Genomic DNA, 24,347 nt, shown 5'->3' with positions numbered 1-24,347 from the left:
TCCCTGCGGCGGGGTGCGCTCCCACTGCTCGGTCCCAGCGCCTGCCAACCTAGCAGTTCGAAAGCACCTCCGGGAGCAAGTAGATAAATAGGGACCGCTTACCAGCGGGAAGGTAAACGGCGTTTCCGTGTGCGGCTCTGGCTCGCCAGAGCAGCGATGTCACGCTGGCCACGTGACCCGGAAGTGTCTCCGGACAGCGCTGGCCCCTGGCCTCTTGAGTGAGATGGGCGCACAACCCCAGAGTCTGTCAATACTGGCCCGTACGGGCAGGGGTACCTTTACCTTTACCTTAACTGAGGGAGCTGGTTTTATAGCTTCAAGAGCAATGCTGGTAATGGGGCGGGGGGGGGCAGAGGAAGAGAGCGAGCTATACACTATACAGAAAACCAGATGAGAATAATGATCACGATGGGGGGAGAAATGCAGCTGAGTTCACATTTAAATGTCGAGCTCACTTAATTTGCATTTTCCAACAAGAAAACACAGCTGTCCTTCAAAGTTTGCACTTCTGCAAATTTCGCAATGCGGTTCTCCAGCCAATTGAAAAATACATATACTTAAGTAACAGTTGCATAAAAATGCATATATTCGTGTAAATAGCACACAAAACTGCATTGGATTAGGGGAAATTGCTGTGCAAAAATGTGCATATTAGGGTAAATTCATCCTAAAGTGCTGGTGAATTTTAAGAATGACTTGTTTTAATGCAAACTGATGTGGACTGAATTTAAGATTGGAGAAATCTGAAAGTAAGAAAAATGAAAATTGGCAATTGGGATACCAGAGATGTTTCCTTAAAAAGGGGGGGGGGGTTCTGCTATATCAAAAATGTATTCAGCAGGTGGGAGTTCAGGCATTTCCTTTTGCAAAAGGTTGCTTCATCACAAGAAATAATTGTTGCTATTGAAGTTTACCTATCACAAAATTTGTGTTGGATTTGGAGAGTTCTGCTTCACCCAAACCATGGATTCTGAGAGAAGCAAACAGACTTCTTGATAATATTAGCCCACTTTTCATCGCATTTCTATTTCTGCACATCTGTAATAGCAAAGTCCACTAAACATACTTTTTGATTCCTGGAGCCTTCAGTTTGATAAGTTCTGTTGCCTCAATGTTTCGACAGCCAAGGGGCCTCCATTAATCTTGGTTGTGTTGTTTTTGATGCTATACTTTTGTTTATTGCATTGCTCTGTGCCGCTCGTTAAAACTTCACGCAGGCTACAATGTAAGGGTTTCTTATTTTCGGCTTCTGATCAGCCCTGCGAGCTAATAATGATTGGTGACCAAAATTATTTGTACAGATGAGATGTCCAGCATAAGCTTTAGTGCTGACCTGCCATGCTGCCTTCGGCTTCAACTGGGAAAAATAAGCCTTCAGAAAACTGCAGAGATGTTTATTTTAATGTCTCTGAGACAGAGCTTCCCTTCTGCATTTACTGGCATGTGTTATGTGTTAAGATGAAATAAAGGCACTCTGCAATTCCAAATTCCACCAAGGCTTCACAAATCGGACTGCTACAATTAATGTGGTTTTAAGGGGGAAAGAGTTTTCCGACAGATCAATCTATAATTACTTGTATTGAAACTGGCTATCTTCCCACTCACCAGCCCTCCAGAAAAGAAAAGAAAAAACTTGACTAGCTAGGTTGTAGCTTAAGGCAGTGAGACATTTTGGACTAGTTATTTCTTCAGCAGAAGAAACTGCTGTGGACTAAATATCAACAGAATGGAAATATGTGTGTGCTAATCCATACACAAACATACACACACAAAATGATTAATAATAGAACATTGCTCTGATACCTCTGTAGATGAAGGAAATCAGACTCTGCTAGCCCAGCCAGCATCAGATGTGGTCTACTTTTATTTTTAATAAAGTGGTTTTGGATTTTAAATCCTGTGAAAGCCTCAAACCCTGGTCAGTTGTTCTACTCGCCAGAGGACCAGCTCATTCTTGAAGTCAGGATTGGGAAGCTAAAGTAGAGTATCCCATCTCTAGCAGGGGCTCTACTTTTTCATGCTTGGCAACTGGGAGGTCAACAGGATGTCACAGTGAGCCAGATTTTGACTGTCCAATCTTGCCAGATGTGTAAAATGCACACTCCTCAAAATATAAGCTGAAATATGAGTACAGGCATGCTTGTTCTGCATGACAATGCTACTGTTAACAATACAAAATGCATTTGATATGTGGATGCAAAAATATTACTGGGGGTAGTACTGATGGACTATACACTGTTAAGACTCCTCTAAAGTATTTATATACCTGGGGTCTGCAGTCAAAGACTTCCCTACTTATTTTTAAGGCATCCCTTCCTAATTTTCAACCCACTGCCTCTCATCTCTGTGGATCTTGGTTCTCCCTACGACCACAACAACATCTATAAATCTTGCATGCAATTTCCCCAGATATCCTGGCCCCTTAGCCCCTTCACTTCTTCTGTTTGTTTCTCACAATCAAGTCCTTCTGTCTGTAAGCCCCATGTGAAATCTTGCCTCCAGTCTAACTTCCCGCCTCCCTCAGAGCACCTGTGTCAATTCCATGTTCCATTTCCCCACCATCAAATGGGACATGGAACATTCCATGACATCACAGCGGCCCAGCCAATAGCTTTGTATGGGATGAGCTTGTAGGTGAAAGGCAGGCAGGCTGCTTTAACTTACTTAACTTTTAATAAAATGTATTGTCTTGAAACTGACCGGTAATAAACAGGGATGGACTCTTGCCAAGGTCAAAGGACTCTGCACTGCTACTTATTCTTGTGTGATATAAGGAGGCCTTCAGGCCCTTGCTCTTTTCTACAGAACAAAGTCTCTGTAATTTCATCCTTGCCACAAATCCTCAGATTGTCCAGAATGGCACTTCTGAGCATGTGTATGTGTCATATTTTATCTGTCTCAAACTGAGAAAAGAAATAAAAAAACCCTGCTATTTTTGTTTGCGTTGGCAACGCCATCATTCCCTGTCCTCATTTCACACTCCTGTTTGTACCCAGGGCAGCTGACTTCTATGCTCTCATCACCACATAGCAGCCTTATCAGGGTGCACAAATATCCTTATCTTCCTCTCCCCGTTCTCCATAACATCTTTTTGGAACACAGTGGCTTTAACATTAATGCTTGCTTCAAAGCTGCACTTCATTTGGAAGCTATATTAATAGATCAGTTTAGCTGTCAAAGAGACATAAGCAACCTGAGGCACTCAGAACAACAAAAGTGGAGAAGACCACAGCACTGCCCTGACGCTCCAATCAGACATTATCAGTAATAGATGGGCATATTGTTGCATTCTAGAGTTATTTTGCCTCCTTAGGAATAATTTTATTTCAGGAAGCTCACACCACCAAGACTGAAACCCTTGCAATATTTTCATCCTAAGTTTTCTTGCAAATTCAAAATGACAGAATAGAACCTATCATTATTATTATTTGACTGTTGTTGTTGTTGTCATCATCATAGATTATTTTAACAGCAATGGCTTCCCCCTCAAAAAATTCTGGGAGTTGTAGTTTGTTAAGGGTGTTGAGATCCATAAGGAGACTCCTATTCCTGTCACAGAGCTGCAATTCCCCGAGAGAAATCAGTCAGATGTGTGGAAAAGCAGAAGTGAGATTTTGCTTAACTGAACGTCTAATTCAGAACGTAAGATCAGATTTTCACAAGGCCTAGACACAGAACAAGGAGAAAACCTCTCAGACCTGAGAGAATTAATTGGTGCACAATACAATCAAGATATGGGTCAAGCAAAAATGTGGGTGAGCCCCTAGTCTGAAGTCACACAGGCTGTTGGTGAAAAGCAACAGACAAAATTTTGCTCATCAGCTTCACTGCATTTGGGTTACTGAGTTAAAGTTAACCTCTTCTTACTCTTACACCACATTGTAAGTTTGATGTGGATGAGTGCTTTGGAGGAAAACAGAACCAGCGGCCTTTTTTCTCATTCAAAATAGCATGGCTAAGAATGCTTTATAAGAAAGTGATATTTCCAAGGCCACCAGCACGCCAAGAACCAAAAGAGTGATAACAAACAGTGGCTGCATCATTGCTGCTGTTTCTGTTTAATTTTACATGACTTTAACAGGATTTAAATGCTTTCCACTGGCCTGTAGCTTCTGAACTATCCCCATTGTGTTGGCTTCCTTCCTTTCACGTGCTCCTCCATTCCAGGAAATCATGTTGTGATCATGGCAGCGGTGGTTTTATGGACAGGAGAGTTAGAGCTGTAAAAGAGGGCTGTTGCTGTGTTTGTGTTAGGGAGTCAGGTACTGCTGTGATGAGTGACCTTATAAAATTCTATACAAGCGAAAATATCAACTCTCATATTGCTGAGGGCAGCTTCATGAGTGAAGCACTTTGTCCTTTGCTTTAACACACACCAGTCCACCCTTTTCCTGCTTCTGTCCTGTTTCTTAACGTACAAAAAGGTCACAGGCTCACTGAAGAGAAAGAAAGGGCATTTATATAAAAACATAAGAGGAGGCCTGCTGAATCCAACCAAAGGCATATCTGGTCCAGCATTCGGCAATAGTGTTGTTGTGCTTGTTGCCTCCAGCAAACAACAACAACAAATTTTATTTATACCCCGCCCTTCCCAGCCAAGACCGGGTTCAGGGCGGCTAACAACCAATATAAGAACAAATTGATTGAAATACAACTTAAAAACAAGATTAAAACACAACATTAAAACGTTAAAATGCAAACTCATTTCAATGGAAACTCAAATCAAAAATGTTTTTGGGTATGAAAACGTCAAGTCTTCACCAAGGCTAACTATCCAGACTGGTCTGGATAGTGCCATTCATTAGAAGACTGTTTCTAATAATGGAAGTGAAAGAGAGCCATTATGATCACCAGCCATTGACAGACTTGTCCCCCATGAATTTGTCTCATTCCACCTTGAAGATGCCTGCTTCGTAGTGGCCCAAGCAGGAGAGGCTGCATATCTCTCCCCAATGTGGTGGTAAAAAATGGGCAGGGGGGCATCACAGGTATGGAGCATTCATAGAACATCATCAGTCAAACCTTTTACCTGTATTTAGTTTTTTTTTTATCATATTCATAACCTGATCGTCAACCCCAAAATTCCAAGGGGAGAAATACATAAAATTAAAACTAAAGTCGAACGATAATATCAAACCAGGCCAACATAAATTCCATACAAATGAAACGGCAACAAAAATCAAAACAAAACATTTTATAGCCATGTTTAGAGTGCTGGGATAGCATTATGGGTGTGAGTCACTGTCCTTGGTGCTGAAATAGTACAGCAAGGCATGACAGCGTCACCCTTCTGAATGCACCTTAGTCAACTGAATCCAGCAGCCCATTGTGCACACAGGAGTTCTGGTATGCACATGCATCTCAGGCATGCAAGGCTTTCCCCATTCATTTCAATGGAGGGAAAGAGTTTCCTCTAAAGGTCGTAAGGAGATGTTTTCTATGTGCCCCAAGACAAAGCCAGTAGCTGCATGATTCACTAAAGGTTCATATCAGGCTCTTTTGGTTTTGAGTTGGGATTCCATGTGCAGTTTGTTGGTTTGTTTGATTGCATTTACAGTGGTACCTCAGGTTAAGAACTTAATTCATTCTGGAGGTCTGTTCTTAACCTGAAGCACCACTTTAGCTAATGGGGCCTCCTGCTGCCGTTGCGCTGCTGCTGCACGATTTCTGTTCTCATCCTGAAGCAAAGTTCTTAACCTGAAGTACTATTTCTGGGTTAGCAGAGTCTGTAACCTGAAGCGTATGTAACCTGAAGCATATGTAACCCGAGGTACCACTGTATATGCAATCCTTTTCTGTAAGGAACTCAAGGCAGCATACATTTAATCCCCTCTTCCCCATCTTATCTCCACAGTAAGCCTTTGAGGTAGGCTAGGCTGAGAGAGAGGGACACAGGTGGCGCTGTGGGTAAAACCTCAGCACCTAGGACTTGCCGATCGCATGGTCGGCGGGTTCAAATCCCCGTGGCGGGGTGAGCTCCCGTCGTTCGGTCCCAGCTCCTGCCCACCTAGCAGTTCGAAAGCACAATTAAGTGCAAGTAGATAAATAGGTACCGCTTCCTAGCGGGAAGGTAAACGGCGTTCCGTGTGCTGCTCTGGTGCCGGTTCGCCGGAGCAGCTTTGTCACACTGGCCACGTGACCCGGAAGTGTCTGCGGACAGCGCTGGCTCCCGGCCTTTAGAGTGAGATGAGTACACAACCCTAGAGTCTGTCAAGACTGGCCCGTACAGGCAGGGGTACCTTTACCTTTTACCTTTAGGCTAAGAGAGTGTCCCAAGATCACCCAGTGAACTTCATGGCTGAGGGGAAATTTGAACCCTGGTCTCATAGGTCCCTGTGTGACACTCTATCTAGCCTGCCCTCTTCTGAGGTGGTTGCAAAGTCCATCTGGAGTGCCAGTCCATTTACTGTAAAGTGGATTAAAGCATTCTGCCATCGCCGCACAAAGAAAGGAGGGGAGAAGCACTTGAAACAGACTTTTTGCAGATTGTAAAGTGATGGAGAAATGTATTGGAAAGTGTGCAATGCATGAAAGACTTATGGGAAGACTTGTAAACACCCCATAAACAAATTGGGATGGATGCCTGATGGATGCCCATTGTCATATAACCTGTAAACAAAGCAGAATGAATGCTCAGTGAAGACTGGATATAGTCTAAAGGTTTGTGAAAGTAAATCAGAATGAATGCTGAAAAAGCATCTCATATGGCGGAGCGTTGGAGCGACTCCATTGAATGGTGAAAGCACACAGGAGAGGGAGGCAAAACCTACCTAATTTGGGTTTTCCCCCCTACTACTTTTGCTGATCAATATACTGATGTTACCAGCTGTGAAAACTCTCACATATTCAGGATGTCTCTTCCTGATTCCTTTGGGAGGGAATAAAATAATAATAAATAATATTTAGTAATAAATATGACTGCCCTTAAACCCCATTTGAAAATTTCCCAGAAGCCTCTGTTTAGAGGAAACAAAATGGAGGATGACATAAATCTTTGGTTCAATCAGGAAGAACAGTCAGCACAATTTGCATCCAGCTCCAAGCCCGTTAGACACCTTGGGAATCCCTTGTGGTGTGGGTAGGATACTTCCTGGGGCTGATTTTTGTTTACCTAAAGCATCAGACCCTCTGTTCATTGTTCAGCATCTTTCATCCGTCCTTCTGAAGCAGCAAGGATATGTGCATCAGTGCAGTGACTAGAAGTTTGCCCAGGAAACAGGAAATAGCATCCAGGAAAGAAGATTTTATTTATGAGCCCGCTTCTCGGCAGTAGCCGAGCTGAACACATCACAACTACGAATGAGTTCACCTCACGCCATGGGCTACAAAGCACCACAAGCTCATTTCACAGCTAGAGAAAGTGAGTCATAGTCTGAAGCTTCGATGAGAAGGTTGAAGGAAGTGAACCAAACTTTCCTAAGCGCTGAGCTGATGATACGTTAGCCAACAGACAATGTCTCTTTGGGGGCTTGTACATGATAGGATGAAATAAAAGAAGTAGGTTAAGCCATAGCTGAGGTCAGCGGTACCACAAAAAGGCCTTGTGTATGCCAGTCTTCTTAGCAGAATATGGAAATTGCACCAGGTTTCTGGGAGTGGGGTGGAATGGCTGCAGCATCAGAATGTCACGCTTTTCCCTAGAAAGAGACAAAAAGTTGCTAGCCAGTCTAGCAAACCACAGGTTTTCTCTCAGCGTTGGAAGAATAGTAACAGCAGCAGCCTGGTTGTGACTTAGTGGAGTACTATGGTTGCTGAATCTGAGTTTTCATCTCGGAGAATTATGAATGCAAGAGGTGGTGATGGATGTAGAACTGTGCTGGACTTAATACTGAAATATGACCTGCTTTTCACTTGAATCTGAGTTTCTAGTATACTGGCTGGGGTCCCAAATGGATTTCCACACAGCGGTAATTTAGTGAAGTCTCAAATTAATTTAGAAGTCCCAAATTAAAAGTTTTCACATTGAAAGGTACACTCCTAGTTTGCACTTGTTATAACACAACTGGTACAGGGAATCTGTGGCATTCTAGATGTTGCTGGGCTAAAACTCACATCTTCCCTGACCACTGGCCATGCTGAGTCCAACAACACTGGGGCACCAAATCCCCGATCCATGCCCAGTATATTGTGGTTTCCCAAGCCATATAGTGAACATGATCACTGCCACCAGAGTTACACAGGAACACATTGCAATATTATTTTTTGAAGTAGAAAAATGCATCTCCCTTTTTTCGATACGGGCAAAAAAGTTCTACTCCAGGTAGAAAATCTTTTTGCCCTGTTTTCCATCTTTGAAGGTAAAGCAGATTTTCATTTGGTTCATTCCTCCAAAGGACTCGGGTACTATTTGAAAAGGTGCTAAATGCATCTCTGTGCAACTACGAAGTTGTTTTGGGTCTAGGAGAAGCAAACTGAACCTCTTTTTTTATTTTGCCAAAAAGTTATATCTAAAAGCAACATAATGGTATGGTGAAGAAGAAGAAGAAGAAGAAGAAGAAGAAGAAGAAGAAGAAGAGGAGGAGGAGGAGGAGGAGGAGGAGGAGGAGGAGGAAAGGGGAATGGCCTAACATGCCCCCAATTAAAATAGTACACTGTCAGATTTTCAGAGTCTCAAGGGCTCTGACTAAGTAATCTATCTTAAGAACACTTTTCACTTTTAGCTGTTTCATGACTGTCAACATCCTAACGTATTAAAACATATTAAATCACTATCACTAACAAAAAAAAATCCAGCTCCATAGGTAATGTGGATGTCATTGTTAATCACTATTGCATGTTTTGCAAATTTCCAAGTTTAAAGGCAATCTCAGTGATTTTTCTTGCTCTTCTTACAGTAACAGCTTTTTAAAATTTCTGCCTTCTGTTGAAAAATGCAATATGGTTTGCTTGCTCGAAGTCATCTAAATGTTAATGATGTTACTGTTCCACAACCACCTCTTCAGCCAGACTTCCCCAACCAGGTATCCTCAAGATGAGGGAAAGTCCTCTGAGCCTCTTGTGGCAGGTAGTTCCACAAGCTGGGAGCTGCAACTGAGAAGGCCCTGTCCACATTTTAAAAAAAATCCTATTTATAGACAGCATAAATACTTTAAAAATTCCTTTCATGGGTCAGGGAAAGTCCCGGCAAAAAGATAAGTCTTTATAAAACTTCTGAAGCAACTGATGGTTGCCACTTCACATTTTGGAGAGGAAAGGGGAGTTCCACAGAACAGGGATGACAGCAGAAAATGCCTGTTCAGTTTCCTTGCTCTGTTACTATACATTTGCAGGCGGGACTAGGAGATAGCTGCTTGTGCAGCAGGAGGAAATCTGAGGACAAACCTTACTGTAGGTAAGGTAAAGGTAAAGGACCCCTGGATGGTTAAGTCCAGTCAAACGTGACTATGGGGTTGTGACGCTCATCTCGCTTTCAGGCCATGGGAGCCAGTGTTTGTCCACAGACAGCATTCTGGGTCATGTGGCCAGCATGACTAAACTGCTTCTGGTGCAACGGGACACCATTTTGGAAACCAGAGTGCACGGAAATGCCATTTACCTTCCCACTGCAGTGGTACCTATTTATCTACTTGCACTGGTGTATTTTCAAACTGCTAGGTTGGCAGGAGCTGGCACAGAGCAACGGGAGCTCACCCCTTCACGGGGATTCGAACCACCCAAGATGCTCAGTGGTTTGGACCACAGCGCCACCTGCACTGCATAGAGTGCCAAATGAACAACATTGTGGTTTGGTTGTATTCATGGCAAGAGAAGTGTGCATGGAAACTATGCAGAACCAGGGATCTGACCTATGTGCTAAAACAGGAAGAAACTATAGTTTGCCAAATCAGATATACAGTGTGATTTTATGACAGACCACTATTTCTGCTGTCAGTCAAAGGATCTCTCTAAGACTAAATGGAAGTGGGTTTCCTCATCAATTTCTATTCATGACCCACCAGCATCTCTTTGTGCATCTGTCATTCAAAATCAAGATCCCCCCCCCCCCGCCCAAGTGTTAGAAGTGCTATATAAATGTTTCATGTTAATAAATGGATTATACACACAGGGCTTCTTGGAAGCTGAGGAAGAGAAGCAGAACATGTAGTTGGAAGTTGTATTTATTATTTACAAGATTGATTAGACAGCTTTCCCGAAAGATCAAGGCAATATATGACAATTCAATAAAACAATCAGATTAGAAACAACCTTTAAAAATTAAAACATGAAAGGTTATGTGCAGCAAATGTCAAAAACATAAGCTTTCAAAGGAAGGACTTGAAAGACTCGAGTATCGTTCGCAGCAAAACAGACACACTGTCAAGTCTTGTTTATTCCTTGCATGCAGGATTAATTATACTGGACGGATAGCAAGTCATTTATGAAAGACGGCCTCTTATCCCAAAATGGTGTGTTAGATTTCTATTTTTTTCCTCTACAAAACTGTTTGTACATAAAGAGATTCTTACACTGGAAGACGTACTGCAACATTAAGTTCAGCAATTAGATGTGGAACAGACTCCCATGAGAGGTTGTGGACTCTCCTTCCTTGGAGGTTTTTAAGCAGAGGTTGGGTGGCCACCTGTCATAGATGCTTTAGCTGAGATTCCCGCATTGCAGAGGGTTGGACTGGATTACCCTTGGGATCCCTCCCATCTATCCAATTCTATGATTCTAGGTGAGGAAATGACATGTTCAAAGTACGATAGGGAAGGTTTTTAATGTTATATTATGTTTTTATATATGCTGGAAGCTGCCCAGAGTGGTTGGGAAAACCCAGTCAGATGGATGTGGTACAAATAATAAATTATGGTGATGATAAAATCTCCCACATTAGCATGACTAGAAGAGGCTCTGTCATAACAGAGCTCTACTGTGTGGTTATTCTGAAGGGCCATAGCTCATTGGTAGAACTCATACTTTGCATGCAGAAGGTGCCTCTATGCAGGACTGGTAGAAAATCCAAATGCTGTAAGCAATACTAAGCCAGATAGCACAATGCTTTCACTTGACATAAGGCAAGTTCTTGAGAATGTGTAGATAAGATCTAAGGTGCCACAAGCATGAGATTGCCCGGAAGCAGTTGATGTGCATTGCTCACAGCTTGCTAGACTTGGAGGTCCTGGAAACCAGCAGGAAAGTCCATTTTGTGACCAACACTGCGCAATGTTGGTTGCTGTTTCCGTGACATGTAAATAGTCAGGTGATAGATTTCCACAAAGACACTCTAAGGACTCGGATACATTAGTAAAAATAAAATGTTATAAATATGTTATAACACTGTGATGCCAGATGGTGCTGTAGAGCTGAAATTGGAACTCGATGAAATTTTTCCATTGTGAGCTTTAAAACGGTTTTTTTTCCAGAGCATTTTTTATAGCTGTGTAGATGCAGCCTAAATCCTCAGTCGGTGTTCTCTTCTCCTAAGCAAGCAGACCCCACAAAGGCTGATAGAAATCCATTCTACTTGAGAAAGGAGGGAAGTGATATTGGGCTGGATTACAACTCTGTTAGTTGGAATTAGTTCCTATTGAAATCAATCAGAAGAACATGTGATCCAACAACTAACTTACACTGGATCCAGCCCATCAGGGGTGCCAACTTGAATAAAATATGGAGGGGCAGATAAGCACCAACTCACATAATTAATCACATGACACAACACACACTATTTGAATGGCAATGCCCGTCAACTTGGGGGAGCCCTCGAATTTTTTTTTGGGGGGGTGAAGACACCTTGGCCCCTAGGAGTTGGCTCTTATGCAGACCATTGTTTCCTTACGTATATCTTTATAATGATTCAGACCCAAAAAAGGCATCATCCATCTATCTGAACACATGTTTTTCAGCATTTTTTAAAAAAGATAAAAGTGGAACATCTCCACTTTGCCCATGGAGTTAAATATATTCCATTATATTCAGGCCCATTTAAATGCTCTTCGCTCAATTATATATGCATGTGTATTTATATATATGTAAAATATAAATGGTGTTAGTTCTTCTGCATCACTTATCCAACGAAGTGTTTCCTCACTTGTCCACACATTGCCAAAGGTTCACTCTGCAATTTCTCTGTACTCCAACACTTGATGTTAAGTAGATGGGAGGAGGAGATAAATAATGCTGTTATTGACACAGTGCTGAGCTAGAGGATCTTTAGATCTGAACTTTTCTGATGTTTAAATAAGTGTTACAGACACAGAAGCACACCCCCTGCGGCTAAGATCTGAAGCTTTTAAGAGTTCCCAGAGGAAACAAATTCTAAATAGCTGAACTGCACTTAACTATGAAAAAGAGCATGTCGCTATGGTCATGTAAATGATGCTCTTTGAGTGCAGTGCAGAGCCAATGTGGATGCAAACCAATTGTGAGAGGGGACCAATCCACATGCCAGGTTCCCTTGCTCCATTGGACACATGAATACTAAACCCGAGCTATGGTGAAACATGTTGAGAAAAGGCACATCTAACTACACGTCTGCTATCCCTTGTACAACCCAGTAATGACCTTTAAAGGCAGTTGACACCACAGGTGCATGACGTCCACGGCTGCTGCAGGGAGGACCGGCAGAATGGACACAGGATGCTGGTATTGGGTTGAATTAGACCACAACTTTATCGATTACAGGATAGAGTAGTTACAGATAGGTAGCCGTGTTGGTCTGCCATAGTCAAAACCAAAAAAATTCCTTCCAGTAGCACCTTAAAGACCAACTAAGTTAGTTCTTGGTATGAGCTTTCGTGTGCATGCACACTATCTGAAGAAGTGTGCATGCACACGAAAGCTCATACCAAGAACTAACTTAGTTGGTCTTTAAGGTGCTACTGGAAGGATTTTTTTTTGTTTTGAGGATAGAGTAGGTTTGGCTAAGACATTGGGCATGTATCCTGCATCAAGCTGCCTAATAGCAGGCATAGGCAAACTCCGGGCCTCCAGATGTTTGGGACTACAATTCCTATCACCCCTGACCACTGGTCCTGTTAGCTAGGGATGGTAGGAATTGTAGTCCCAAACATCTGGAGAGCCGGAGTTTGCCTGTGCCTGCTAATAGGAACCAAGTGAGGTAGACCCTGTACTGGGGAGTCATCCCTGACATGGATTGGGTGCCATTGGGAGAGGTGTATTGGCCCATCAGTCCCCATGGGGACTCCCAGGTTGCCCCTCCTGGCCCCTCCAACAGGGTACCCCCATGACTAAGGATCCAGCCCAATGCCTGCCAAAGTCATGGCAGTTGCTACGAGGTAGGTGAAAACCTGCAAGATGGCTAATTTGCTTTCTCCCTGGCCCAGTATCCCAGTATCGCAGGAAGATGGAATGTCTCCTAACATTGTGATGCAATTTTCTGATCAAAGACATGGACAGAAATATGTGCATTAAGCATGCATATATATTTGTGGAAATAACATACAAAAATATTACGGAGAATTGTGGCTGAACTGTTTGTTAGGAGAAACTAGGTACAAAACAATGTGTACATTAGGAGAAATGTGCAGTGAAATGCGGACTGTTTCGGTTTTTCTAAACTACAAACTGGAAATGTGCTGAACTGACTATTGTTTAATTTATCCCTTGTTGGGAGTCAACTGGCTGTTGAATTAGCAGATGAACTGAATTTAAAAGTGAAGTGTTTACTAGTTATAATCACATACAAGTTGGAATGGATGCATATAAATCTGTATGTGTCTGTGTGTATATATATATATATATATATATATGCAGGTTTTGGTGTCCTCGGGTGTCTTCCCGTGTAAAAGTTGGGGTGTCTAGGCGACGTTTCGACGAGGTCTCACTCGTCATCTTCAGGCTGGTGCTTTCGGCTTCTTGTTACTGGAACAGAGCGGGATCTCAATGTTTGAGTTCCTATAAATACTGTAGAGGGGGTGTGGTGTCTAGCCTCCAATGTTCTGGGCAGAGAGGAAGTTCCCAGGCTAGTGTGCCTTTTCTTCTTTTGTTCCTTAATTACTTGAGAGATACCTTGAGTGATTTCTTGAGTGATATCCTGAGTACCACTTAGGTGGGTCATTAGGTGTGGATTAGTTGCTAAAGTCTTTGTGTCTTGACCTCTTGAACTTTGTGAAGAGTTTTCCTGAGAAGATGGCTGTATTGCACTTAGTTGTGCTTTGGCTTGGCTTCGTGTATAGGGGCGAGCTGTGGTTTTGTGGCTTGTGTCAGCCAGATCTGTGTAGGGATTGCAGGGGGGTGCAGCATCCGGAGGTGCCACCATGGATTGGCTACTGGATGGTGTCAGTAATTCATCTGTGGAGAGGGTCTGGGTTTGGGTCTGGTGTGGTTGATTGGTGTTGGCGTTCTGTGTGCCTCTGGATCTGGTGTCAGTTTTTGTGGGGAGGGCTAATCGAGATAGAGAAACACCCTCACAACATGAACAAGCGTGACGACACATCCCGCTTGCCAGACATCTGGAAATTAGCCCTCCCCACAAAAACTGACACCAGATCCAGAGGCACACAGAACGCCAACACCAATCAACCACACCAGACCCAAACCCAGACCCTCTCCACAGATGAATTACTGACACCATCCAGTAGCCAATCCATGGTGGCACCTCCGGATGCTGCACCCCCCTGCAATCCCTACACAGATCTGGCTGACACAAGCCACAAAACCACAGCTCGCCCCTATACACGAAGCCAAGCCAAAGCACAACTAAGTGCAATACAGCCATCTTCTCAGGAAAACTCTTCACAAAGTTCAAGAGGTCAAGACACAAAGACTTTAGCAACTAATCCACACCTAATGACCCACCTAAGTGGTACTCAGGATATCACTCAAGAAATCACTCAAGGTATCTCTCAAGTAATTAAGGAACAAAAGAAGAAAAGGCACACTAGCCTGGGAACTTCCTCTCTGCCCAGAACATTGGAGGCTAGACACCACACCCCCTCTACAGTATTTATAGGAACTCAAACATTGAGATCCCGCTCTGTTCCAGTAACAAGAAGCCGAAAGCACCAGCCTGAAGATGACGAGTGAGACCTCGTCGAAACGTCGCCTAGACACCCCAACTTTTACACGGGAAGACACCCGAGGACACCAAAACCTGCATTCCTGTACCCGTGAAAATCTACGAAAGCAAATATATATATATATATATATATATATATATATATATATATATATATATATCTCCACAGCTGCATAAACCAAAAGCAAAAGGCCAGCCTTTAGAGGCAGTAAAGAAAGACACTATTATCTGGGTTTGTGGGGGGGGGGGGTGTTTTTTTGCTGCAGAACAGGCTTTAAATAATATACCAAGCTGTTGGTAACTGCTGTGGAAGTTAATAAGCCCTATTCCGTCTCCAAATACATTGGAGGGCTTTTCTAAATTCATGCAAATGTAGGAGTATATGCTTGAGAGAATATGCACTAATAAATCCACATGCTTAAGTTGAATATGGTGGATGAACTTTTATCGTATCTGGTTGAACCCTGAGGAACCAGATGGCTGGTCGGAATCTTCCAACAGGGCCAGCTGCTTTTAGATGCAGCTGGGCTTCAGCTAATGCCCTGCTGTCCCTGGACGAGGTTTTCCAGGGAGAGTAAAATAATGGTCTCTCAGGAGGGCATCAGCTGAAAAAAGAACAGTTGGCATGAGAGAGGAGGATGAGAGTAGAAGCAGCAGAGGGAGCGACTCATTCACATTATGCCAGTCAGCCAGAACTATCCTTACAAGGCATTTTCAATGTCAACGCAGCAGTGGGAAGTGTCACAAATTGAGAATAGACTTCAGACAGGATGGGGAATAAAGAACTAGCTTTATTTTCAAGGCTGTGACTGTGAGCAATGCTAGATCACCCCAGAAAGGAATTATATTGAAAAATAGAATGATCAGAAGCCTCCATAGGCATATTTTTGGCTGTTTCTGCATTGCACATTGACCAAATATATAAAAAAGCGACATTATGGTCTATATTTCTGTGGTGGTTGCAGTTGCATGCCCTGCGAAGGCTAAAATAACCAACCAACCAATCTTAAAAGGACTTTTTGTAAAGAATTTCTCTGTGTTTTATTTCCGAAGGACAGGGATCAGCAGGTTGAAGAGGGTCTTGCCTATCCGGCAGCCGGGATGGAATAGAAACGTCAAACTGAATCGTATAATTGTAGAGTTGTAAGGGACCCCTGAGGGACATCTAGTCCAACCCCCTGCAATCCATAGCTATCATCACATTAGAACTAGCTTGCAGCAAAACAGCACACACATAGACACAAACTGGAATCTCTGTTTCTCGTGACATAAATTATCAGTTGTCCAATTGGAAATGTCCAGTTGTTCTGATACAAACCTTCACAGCTTCTTCCCTGAAGCAAGAGGTGTTGAGCGCCTTTATTCAATAAGAACTGGTAACCTTTTTAAAAAAATTAAAATAAAAATTGTAATGTTTCTTCCAAATATGTCATACTGATGGTTTTGTGATAGAATGCCAGATTATGTTTACCGCTGTATTTATGGGGCTAAAGAATGTAGGTGGGAGAGCCTCTTTAGAAGTGCAAGAAAGACTCATGAACATTATTATATTATAATCCCATATAAGTTAAGCATCAAAATTACTTAAAAGCATACTGAATGCTTTTTGTGTACCCAATAGGGTTTTTTTTGGTTTTTTTTATTAAATGTTTAGTCAGAACCATAAGCTCCTCATACATAAACATTTCAGGAAACCTGATACACACATATATCCTTTATGCCTTAGAGAAAGAGAACTGTAAATTTGTATTAAATTAAAAACCTCTTCAATGTGATTTCAGCAACTTCCAGCGATAATTTAATCAGTGCCAGAGTGTTTTTAATATCCCAAAAGTCTTAAATGTAACTAGAATATTTTGCTTTGGGTATTGCAAGAGCTGATTCTCTGTAATGGGTCTTTGGGCTTCAAGTCTAATCTGCTTCTATCTGTTTGTAGAAGAAAGGAAACGTTTGCCTGAAATGCTGTAATCATATAGCTGGCATTGAACCTGTAGACACGAACAGCATTTAGTACATACTTGACTCTCAGGCCAAAGAATTACCAGTCTCTTCCATTTTGAAACCAAAATGAGATGCATTTAAGCCTCCACTGGATTTCAGCCATACTCTACAGACTTTAGGATACTGTGCAGCAATATCAAACCATTGAAAGTGCCAAGATGGTTTCAGCTTAATTTATTGACTGTGTTCATTTCATGGATTGGAATATTAGGGCCACATTTATTTATCTATTTATTTCATAAAACGTATACAGCACTTGATTGAAAAGAAACCTCAAAGCAGTTTATAAAAAAGAAAAGAAATTTAAAAATCAAGAAAAAAGTACAATAGTACTTTAAAACATACAGAAGTTGAAATACTGAAACAGATTATAATGACCTCAACTTGCTAAGCACCTGGGTAAAAGGTAAAGGTAACTAACAATTTTAGGTCTTACAAATGCAGATTAATTGGGGTGAATGCTATCTGGGCTTGGTTAAGGAAAAGACAAGGGCAGACAGCTTTCCTGTGTTCTGATGAAATACCTCTTAGAAATGTCTAAGGAAATAAATGACAAATGGGTTAATCTACAATTTTATTTATTAATTTGGGAAATAAATGTTTAAGTTGTTCTGCGGCACAAGGCTGCTAGGGCAGAAGACACTTAAAAACTGTTAATTTACAGGCCATAACCCAATGAGAAAATCAGAAGACAGCAGGCTGGCATGCTGGAATGTATGGGCAAGTAAAGCATTGCTCAGTTGGCACCAATATGACATCAGGGTTGGAGCCAAGTGAGCTTCTCTGGGTAGGGCATTCCAGATACAAGTTACCACCCTGCCAGCTGACGTCTTGTGCCAGGAGAACTCAGTAAAACATCTGCTGATGACCATGAGGTTTGGGCAGGAATGTGTGGTAGGAGACAGCGCTTCTGTGTCCCAGACATGAGCAGTGGCGGCCGACACCCCAAAATGACATAGCTCTGTGTGCTTGTAAAGCTGACTGCAGAGCAGAGTTGAAAGGGGAATGGGAAAGAGTGACTGTAGAAAAGGGGAAAAAAATAACCCATTTAGTTTGGGCCCCTCCTCTACAAGGATACCATGAAAATTGATTGGCAGATAAAGAGGTACCTTGGAAAGCTACCCCTCCAGAGTGATTATCAATGCCCTTTCTAACAAGACCGAATTGTGGATATTTGTGTCTTCATAATGGAGAGATACTACACTAACATGAGGCCACTGATATCCTTTAATTCAGCTCTGAATTAAAGCTGACTTTTCTGCAGCTGAAAAAGCTGCACTGTAATTAATGGTTTGCCTGAGGATCAGCCCTGATATAGCCAAAAAAATAATAATCACATCTTGTATTTTCTGGAAGGCAACCTGAAAGCATGTTTTGATACCGGTCCCAGCCTCCTGGGTGCTTAGTACAGGTTAAACACAGCAGAGTTCCCTGTATCACATTAGTAGTGTTTCATTTTATTCTCTAAAGTTGAATCTGTATCCTGAGTCATAAGCACAAATATAACCCATTAGCTTTCTCAGCAACACTGATGGCAGCAACAGCAAAACCATATGTTCTCCATTTGATTTACCATCAGCAGCAACTGCCTGGCTGCCCACAGTTATTCTCTGCTTAATAATATTGGCTCATAATAAGTGAATATCTGCTATTAACTAGCATGTGAAGAATTTTTAATAGGAATCATGATGCCTCTGGTTTTGCGCTTCTATAAATCTCTTCCTCCAGTGCTGCACTGTTGGAAAACTAAAAGAATTTCCCCCAGTGTGTCAAAACAGAATAGTTTTGACTTCAAGTGATGTCAATTACTGAGCAAGCTTGAGGGTGGGGGGGATGAAACAGAGCATCTAACTGCATGCACACACTCTTTGATTTTTGTGCAGTGATCAGTGATAGACTTTGCTAAGCTGCTTCTCTGGATTATTATTTTTTTGATGCTGCTACATCAATAAAAACTTCAGCTGTAATTTATCCACTTCATCTGTGTTGCACTGTGGTCAAAATGAATATGTCATCTATGCCTTAGATTTTACCATCAGTTACTTTATGCTTGTCTTACTGCTATTACAGGCCAGTCTTCTGACTACTTTCCCATCTTTTTGCGTACTCTTCTCCAGTGTGGTGTAGTGGTTAAGAGCGGTAGTCTCGTAATCTGGGGAACCGGGTTCGCGTCTCCGCTCCTCCACATGCAGCTGCTGGGTGACCTTGGGCCAGTCACACTTGTTTGAAGTCTCTCAGCCCCACTCACCTCACAGAGTGTTTGTTGTGGAGGAGGAAGGGAAAGGAGAATGTTAGCCGCTTTGAGACTCCTGAAGGGGAGTGAAAGACGGGATATCAAATCCAAACTCTTCTTCTTCTAGTTCATCTTGTCTCAATACAAGCCTGCATTACCTAAATGTATTGACTGTCCTGGCAAGCAGGGAACTGTGTACTTCAACAGCATGCCTATGTACCCACAGGAAAGCTAGGCCATATTTTAACTATATATGCCTGCGCTTTCTTGTGTACTCCCCTCTTCCCTCTTTTGGTACAGCTGTGAGATAAAAGGCATTTGCTTCCGTTTCAACTAACCAAGGTTTGTTGTTGTATCCAAACCTAGACAAACTGTGGTTAGTGTAAAAAATGGTTTCTTGAACAAAGCCAACTTTGAATCATGGCTAGTGAAATACTGTCAGGACTGGTCGTTGTCCTCTTCAGATCACCACACAAACGCTTCTTGTTCTTTTATAACTTTTTATTGATTATTAACAAAACAATCTTATAAACGGTTCTTAAATATTATTCCTCAGAGTCACTTATTTCGGATACCTTCTGAGCTCTGCTTCTCCGTGACCAGCCACCCTCAAAATGGCGAAGGTGCCTTTCCCTTCGCTTTCCTGCTCTTTTTTTCTAACCTCCTGGCTAGAGCTGGCCTGTATCTCCCCTCCTCCGAATCTGAGCTAGAACTTAACCCTTGCCTTTCCTGTGAACAGCCGGTCCCTCCTTGTTGTTCCTCTTGCTCCCTTCTATTAGATTCACTGCTCTCCCTCCCCCCTTGGGGAATGCTTTCTCCCTCTGATAAACTAAAAACTTCTAACTCTTCCCTGACAAATACTACTGAATAAACTGACTTGTTCGCGAATGTTTCTGTTTTGTGGTTCTAGAAAAGGCTTTGGCGAATGAAAGGCAGAAACCTTTGCTCAGTGAGTGACTCCAGGTCTTGAAATGAGATCTGTGTGGGATGTTAGTAGGAAAATGGGGCAAAGAAAAGGCAACAGGAAAAAAATGGAAACATAGACCTAATGAATCATTTCTTTCTTATTTTTTAGGAATGCTGTGGAAGAAAACAAAAAACTCTATGCAATTTATGACACAAGGTAAGTCATAAAACTGTGCAAAAACAAAAAAGTACAAAAAACAAAACTGAGATATTAAAGTTTGAGATTCTTTAGTCACTTGAGAAAAATCAATTCAATAATTTAATAATGCCAATGGTTCCAATTATTTTCAACTTTTTGGGCTCCGATTTGGAAGGCATTTAATGCTTCTCTTTTTTCAAAATATAATAAACAGATATTCTGAGGTCTAGAAGAACTGTGTGCATCTTTTCATCAAATATATATAGATATAAAACTAAATATTGCCTTGGAAATCTGCATGTCTGACTAAATAAAGCATGGAAGCTGATTTACCCTACCAAGGAACTTAAAGTATTTTATTCTGAGCTACTTTCCCCCACCCCACACACAGGTGAAATTATGGGTGGAAAAGTTGATGAAGGAAAAAATTTTGAGCAGAAAACTCAGAGAATAGGATTAAATAAATCCTGTCCGCTTTGATTTTATTTGATTTACTGTATTTCTCAGTGACTTTTCATTCAAATGAATCTCAAAGTGGCTTACAAACACTGAATAACAATAACAGAATGAACATAATAGAACAAATACAGATAAATCATATGAAATAACTAACAAATCATCAATAAAACAATCACAATCTATTAAACACTATTAACAACACCGCAATTAAAAATAATCTGAACATCACAATCATAGCAACTCTGATTAAAAAATCAATGCAGCATTTATAATCTATCAAACAATATTAATATTAACAAAATAGCAGCTAAAAAAACAATCTAAGCACTGTTCAGTTCATACACAGACTGTATTTTGAATTACTCAAGTTATTCCCTCTTCCTCTTCTTCAGCTCACAAACTCTGAAACTTCTTTCTAAGTTTGAATTGGTTTATTGTTTTGTAGTGCCAAATAACAATAAAACCCACCCACTTTCTCCCGACGCTTTTCCTCTACCCAAACTTTCAGACTCCCGAGGCAGCTTTTGATTAAAAACAAAACTGGGGAAAAGAAACGCACTACTGTATATCATGTCTAGTTTGGCCCCAGAGAGAGAGGGAAAAAAATCTTGAAAATGATGTATGGTTTTTGTTTTTTAATCAGAGCACATGGCTATTCATAGAAGCTGACATTTGCTTTCCTGAGAACTTGTATCTGTGACTGATAGGTTTTGGGCAACTTACCAAAATGGGGTTTATAACATACTGGCTTATCAGACATAGCAATGTCTTAAGTCTAAAAGAAGGAGAGGGTGGGTATTGTTGCAGGAGTACCACACGTGTTCTGATGAAATACGTTCTTTATTTGACCATAAAGTGCACACCTAGGCATAGTTCAGTTCTACAGGCACAGTAATATTCTACGTAATAAAGTTATGACACTGACACCTGTCATACCATATGCTCTAGAGAATATTAAGACTGCAGTGGAAAATTCCATTTATGATCTCAGTGTACAACTGCACTGATTAATTTCCCAGGCCTGAAAAGCAAATGCAGTCTTCATCAACAGCCATGAAATTACCATAATGTAACAGAGTGCAGGGTTGGTGGGTGGGGGGAATCAAACCCAACAAACTTAATACAAACAAAAAAACCCTGGTCAGCAACTGGTTTTCTTGGGGGGGGGGGCGAGTTTGAGGTAGGAGTAACTGGTGAGGCAATATCTCTGCTAGCATCTTTTAAAGCAGAGGTGGAAAGCCGCAGGCCTATTGTCAAAATGTGGCCCTCCAAGTCTTTCCATCTGGCCCTCAGAACTCTCACGAGGCCAGACATAGGCAAACTCTGGCCCTCCAGATGTTTGGGACTACAATTCCCATCATACCTGATCACTGGCCCTGTTAGCTGGGGATGATGATAATTGTAGTCCCAAACATTTGGAGGGCCAGAGTTTGCCTATTCCTGCACTAGGCCATTTCCTCTTCCCAGGCCACACCCTTCACTGGCCCCATTCTGCACTATCCTTGGCCCATGCATTAGCACAACTCAGTTCATTAGAGCATGGTGCTGATAATGCCAAGGTTGCAGGTTCAATCCCCATATGGGACACCTGCATATTCCTGCATTGCAGGGGTTGGACTAGATGATCCTAAGGATCCCTTCCAAATCTATGAATGTTTCTAGCTGGTTGGACTATGTCCTTGAATTGTGATACCTTAAGGGACAGATGCCAAAGAAGTCACGATTCCTTTTTTCAATACTTTCTTCACAGCAGTTGCATTTATTCACTACAGTAATATTGTAATGCAGCATTTTTATTTTATTTTATTTTTTAATCCCAATGCAGCTAAAGTAGTACCAGATTTTGCAATTATGCACATAACTGGAAGAAGCCCTAGAGCAGATTAAACAAGTGTTGTCCACTCTTTTCACTATATTAGTCCAGCTTTGATGAGCACAGGTGGTCTTAAAACGATTAACAGAATTCCCTTATTAATAACCTGTATGTATCTTACAAGATAGTATTGCTATTAAGTCTGGAGCACATCAGAGGAACAATCCAGCCAAAGTTAAGCTCTTTAACTCACCCTTTGAAACACGTGCTTAGCTCCCACACATTGAAATCATATTTAACTATGATTGCTTTTGTTTTATTATGCCCTATATAAAGAAAGTGTGAACACAGATACTACATTTTAAGCAATGAGGCTAGTCCATTTGGGGAAATTGGCCAAGGTCCCATCAATGTTATTCAGTTTCCACCTGCATGCCTTTTTACTGACAAGCAGCTCGGGGGGGGGGCACAGCCTGTCAGCTTGCTCCTCCTTAGATTCAGTGTTTCCCTTATAAAACTCACCTAGGAGCAGAATGGGAACAAAACTATAATTAGTTGATTGTGCCTGTTATTGGCTGTGGCTCTACCTACTGTTCAGCTCCCTCCTTTCCATCCCACCAATACCAATAGTCACCAGTCTCCACTGATTTTAAGTGGAGCAGAAGCAGTCTGGTCGTGACATTGCTCACCTCGAAACCCTGGCCTTGAGATCATGCTCTGGGGGATGGAAAGATTTTGCATGCTTCAGGTCACACTGGAGGAAGACATGCAATTATGGTTATCTAGTATGGCTAGTGCCATGCGGGAGGCAGTGGAAGAAAGCAGTGCCTGGCTTGTTCTGGTCCATGGGGTCACGAAGAGTCGGACACGACTAAACGACTAAACAACAACAAAGTGCCATGCTAGGACTATACTGACCATTTCTTCTGAATAGAACCAAGGTACGATTGCACTCTTACTGATCCAGTGTGTTCGATTTGCCAATGTCTTTGTAAGTCTGATTGCAAAGCCAAAAGTTCATTCCTTGCCCAAGAGTATTCACCTATCATGAATGCTCTTATTGAGAGTAACATATGCCTCTTTCAAATCCTGATGAACCAGCATACATTGGTTTACAGTATGGCAAGCTCACCATTTTTGCCCAAGAACATCCCCTCCCCACAACAGATGTGTACCAGCAGTGCCATTTAGGAAGGGCACAAACCCCTGTACATTTTGAATGAAATGTGAATATTCCACAGAAGCATCTCTTTTTTTCCTGGAAAACTCACTGTTTTCGTGCACTCAGTTACTATTGTTATGATGCATGAAAACCGTGCAGTCCTAGGCACATTTATTCAGGAGCAAATTTCACTGATGTCAGCGGGACGTACTCTCAAATCCTTATAGGACCGCAACCTACAGTCGTACCTTGGTTGCCAAATGCCTTGGGACTTGTACATTTCAGCTCTGGAACAATTGAAAACTGGAAGTGAGTGTTCTGGTTCTTGAATGATTTTTGGAAGCCAAACATCCGGTGTGGCTTCCAATCAGCTGCAAAAGCTTCCTGCAGCCAATCAGAAGCCGCGCTTTGGTTTCAAAACATTTTGGAAGTCAAACGTACTTCCGGAATGGATTCCATTTGACTTCCAAGGTACAGCTGTATGTGTTTATAAAGCACATTGCCTTCTCCCCTGCAATTTAATGCTTAGTAAGCTTTTTGTTGTTTCTGATAATCCAGTCTTCTCCCACCAACCAATCAGAACCTGATACCTCTTTTCTCTTCACTAGTGAAATC

General features: G+C 41.9%; 1 protein-coding gene across 1 annotated transcript in view; it reads left to right on the top strand.

The window, feature by feature from the left end:
• Nucleotides 1-24,347, top strand: part of GABRB3 (gamma-aminobutyric acid type A receptor subunit beta3) — a 194,520-nt gene that overhangs the window by 69,957 nt on the left and 100,216 nt on the right. Inside the window, exon 2 of the mRNA XM_083734475.1 lies at nucleotides 20,269-20,316. Coding sequence (XP_083590601.1) covers nucleotides 20,269-20,316 — 48 coding nt within the window. The remainder of the gene's footprint in view (nucleotides 1-20,268; nucleotides 20,317-24,347) is intronic.

Source organism: Podarcis gaigeae (genome assembly GCF_964106915.1).
Source record: "Podarcis gaigeae genome assembly, chromosome: 4".
NCBI classification, from domain to species: Eukaryota; Metazoa; Chordata; class Lepidosauria; order Squamata; family Lacertidae; genus Podarcis; species Podarcis gaigeae.
This window is presented reverse-complemented; position numbering and strand designations above follow the sequence as displayed.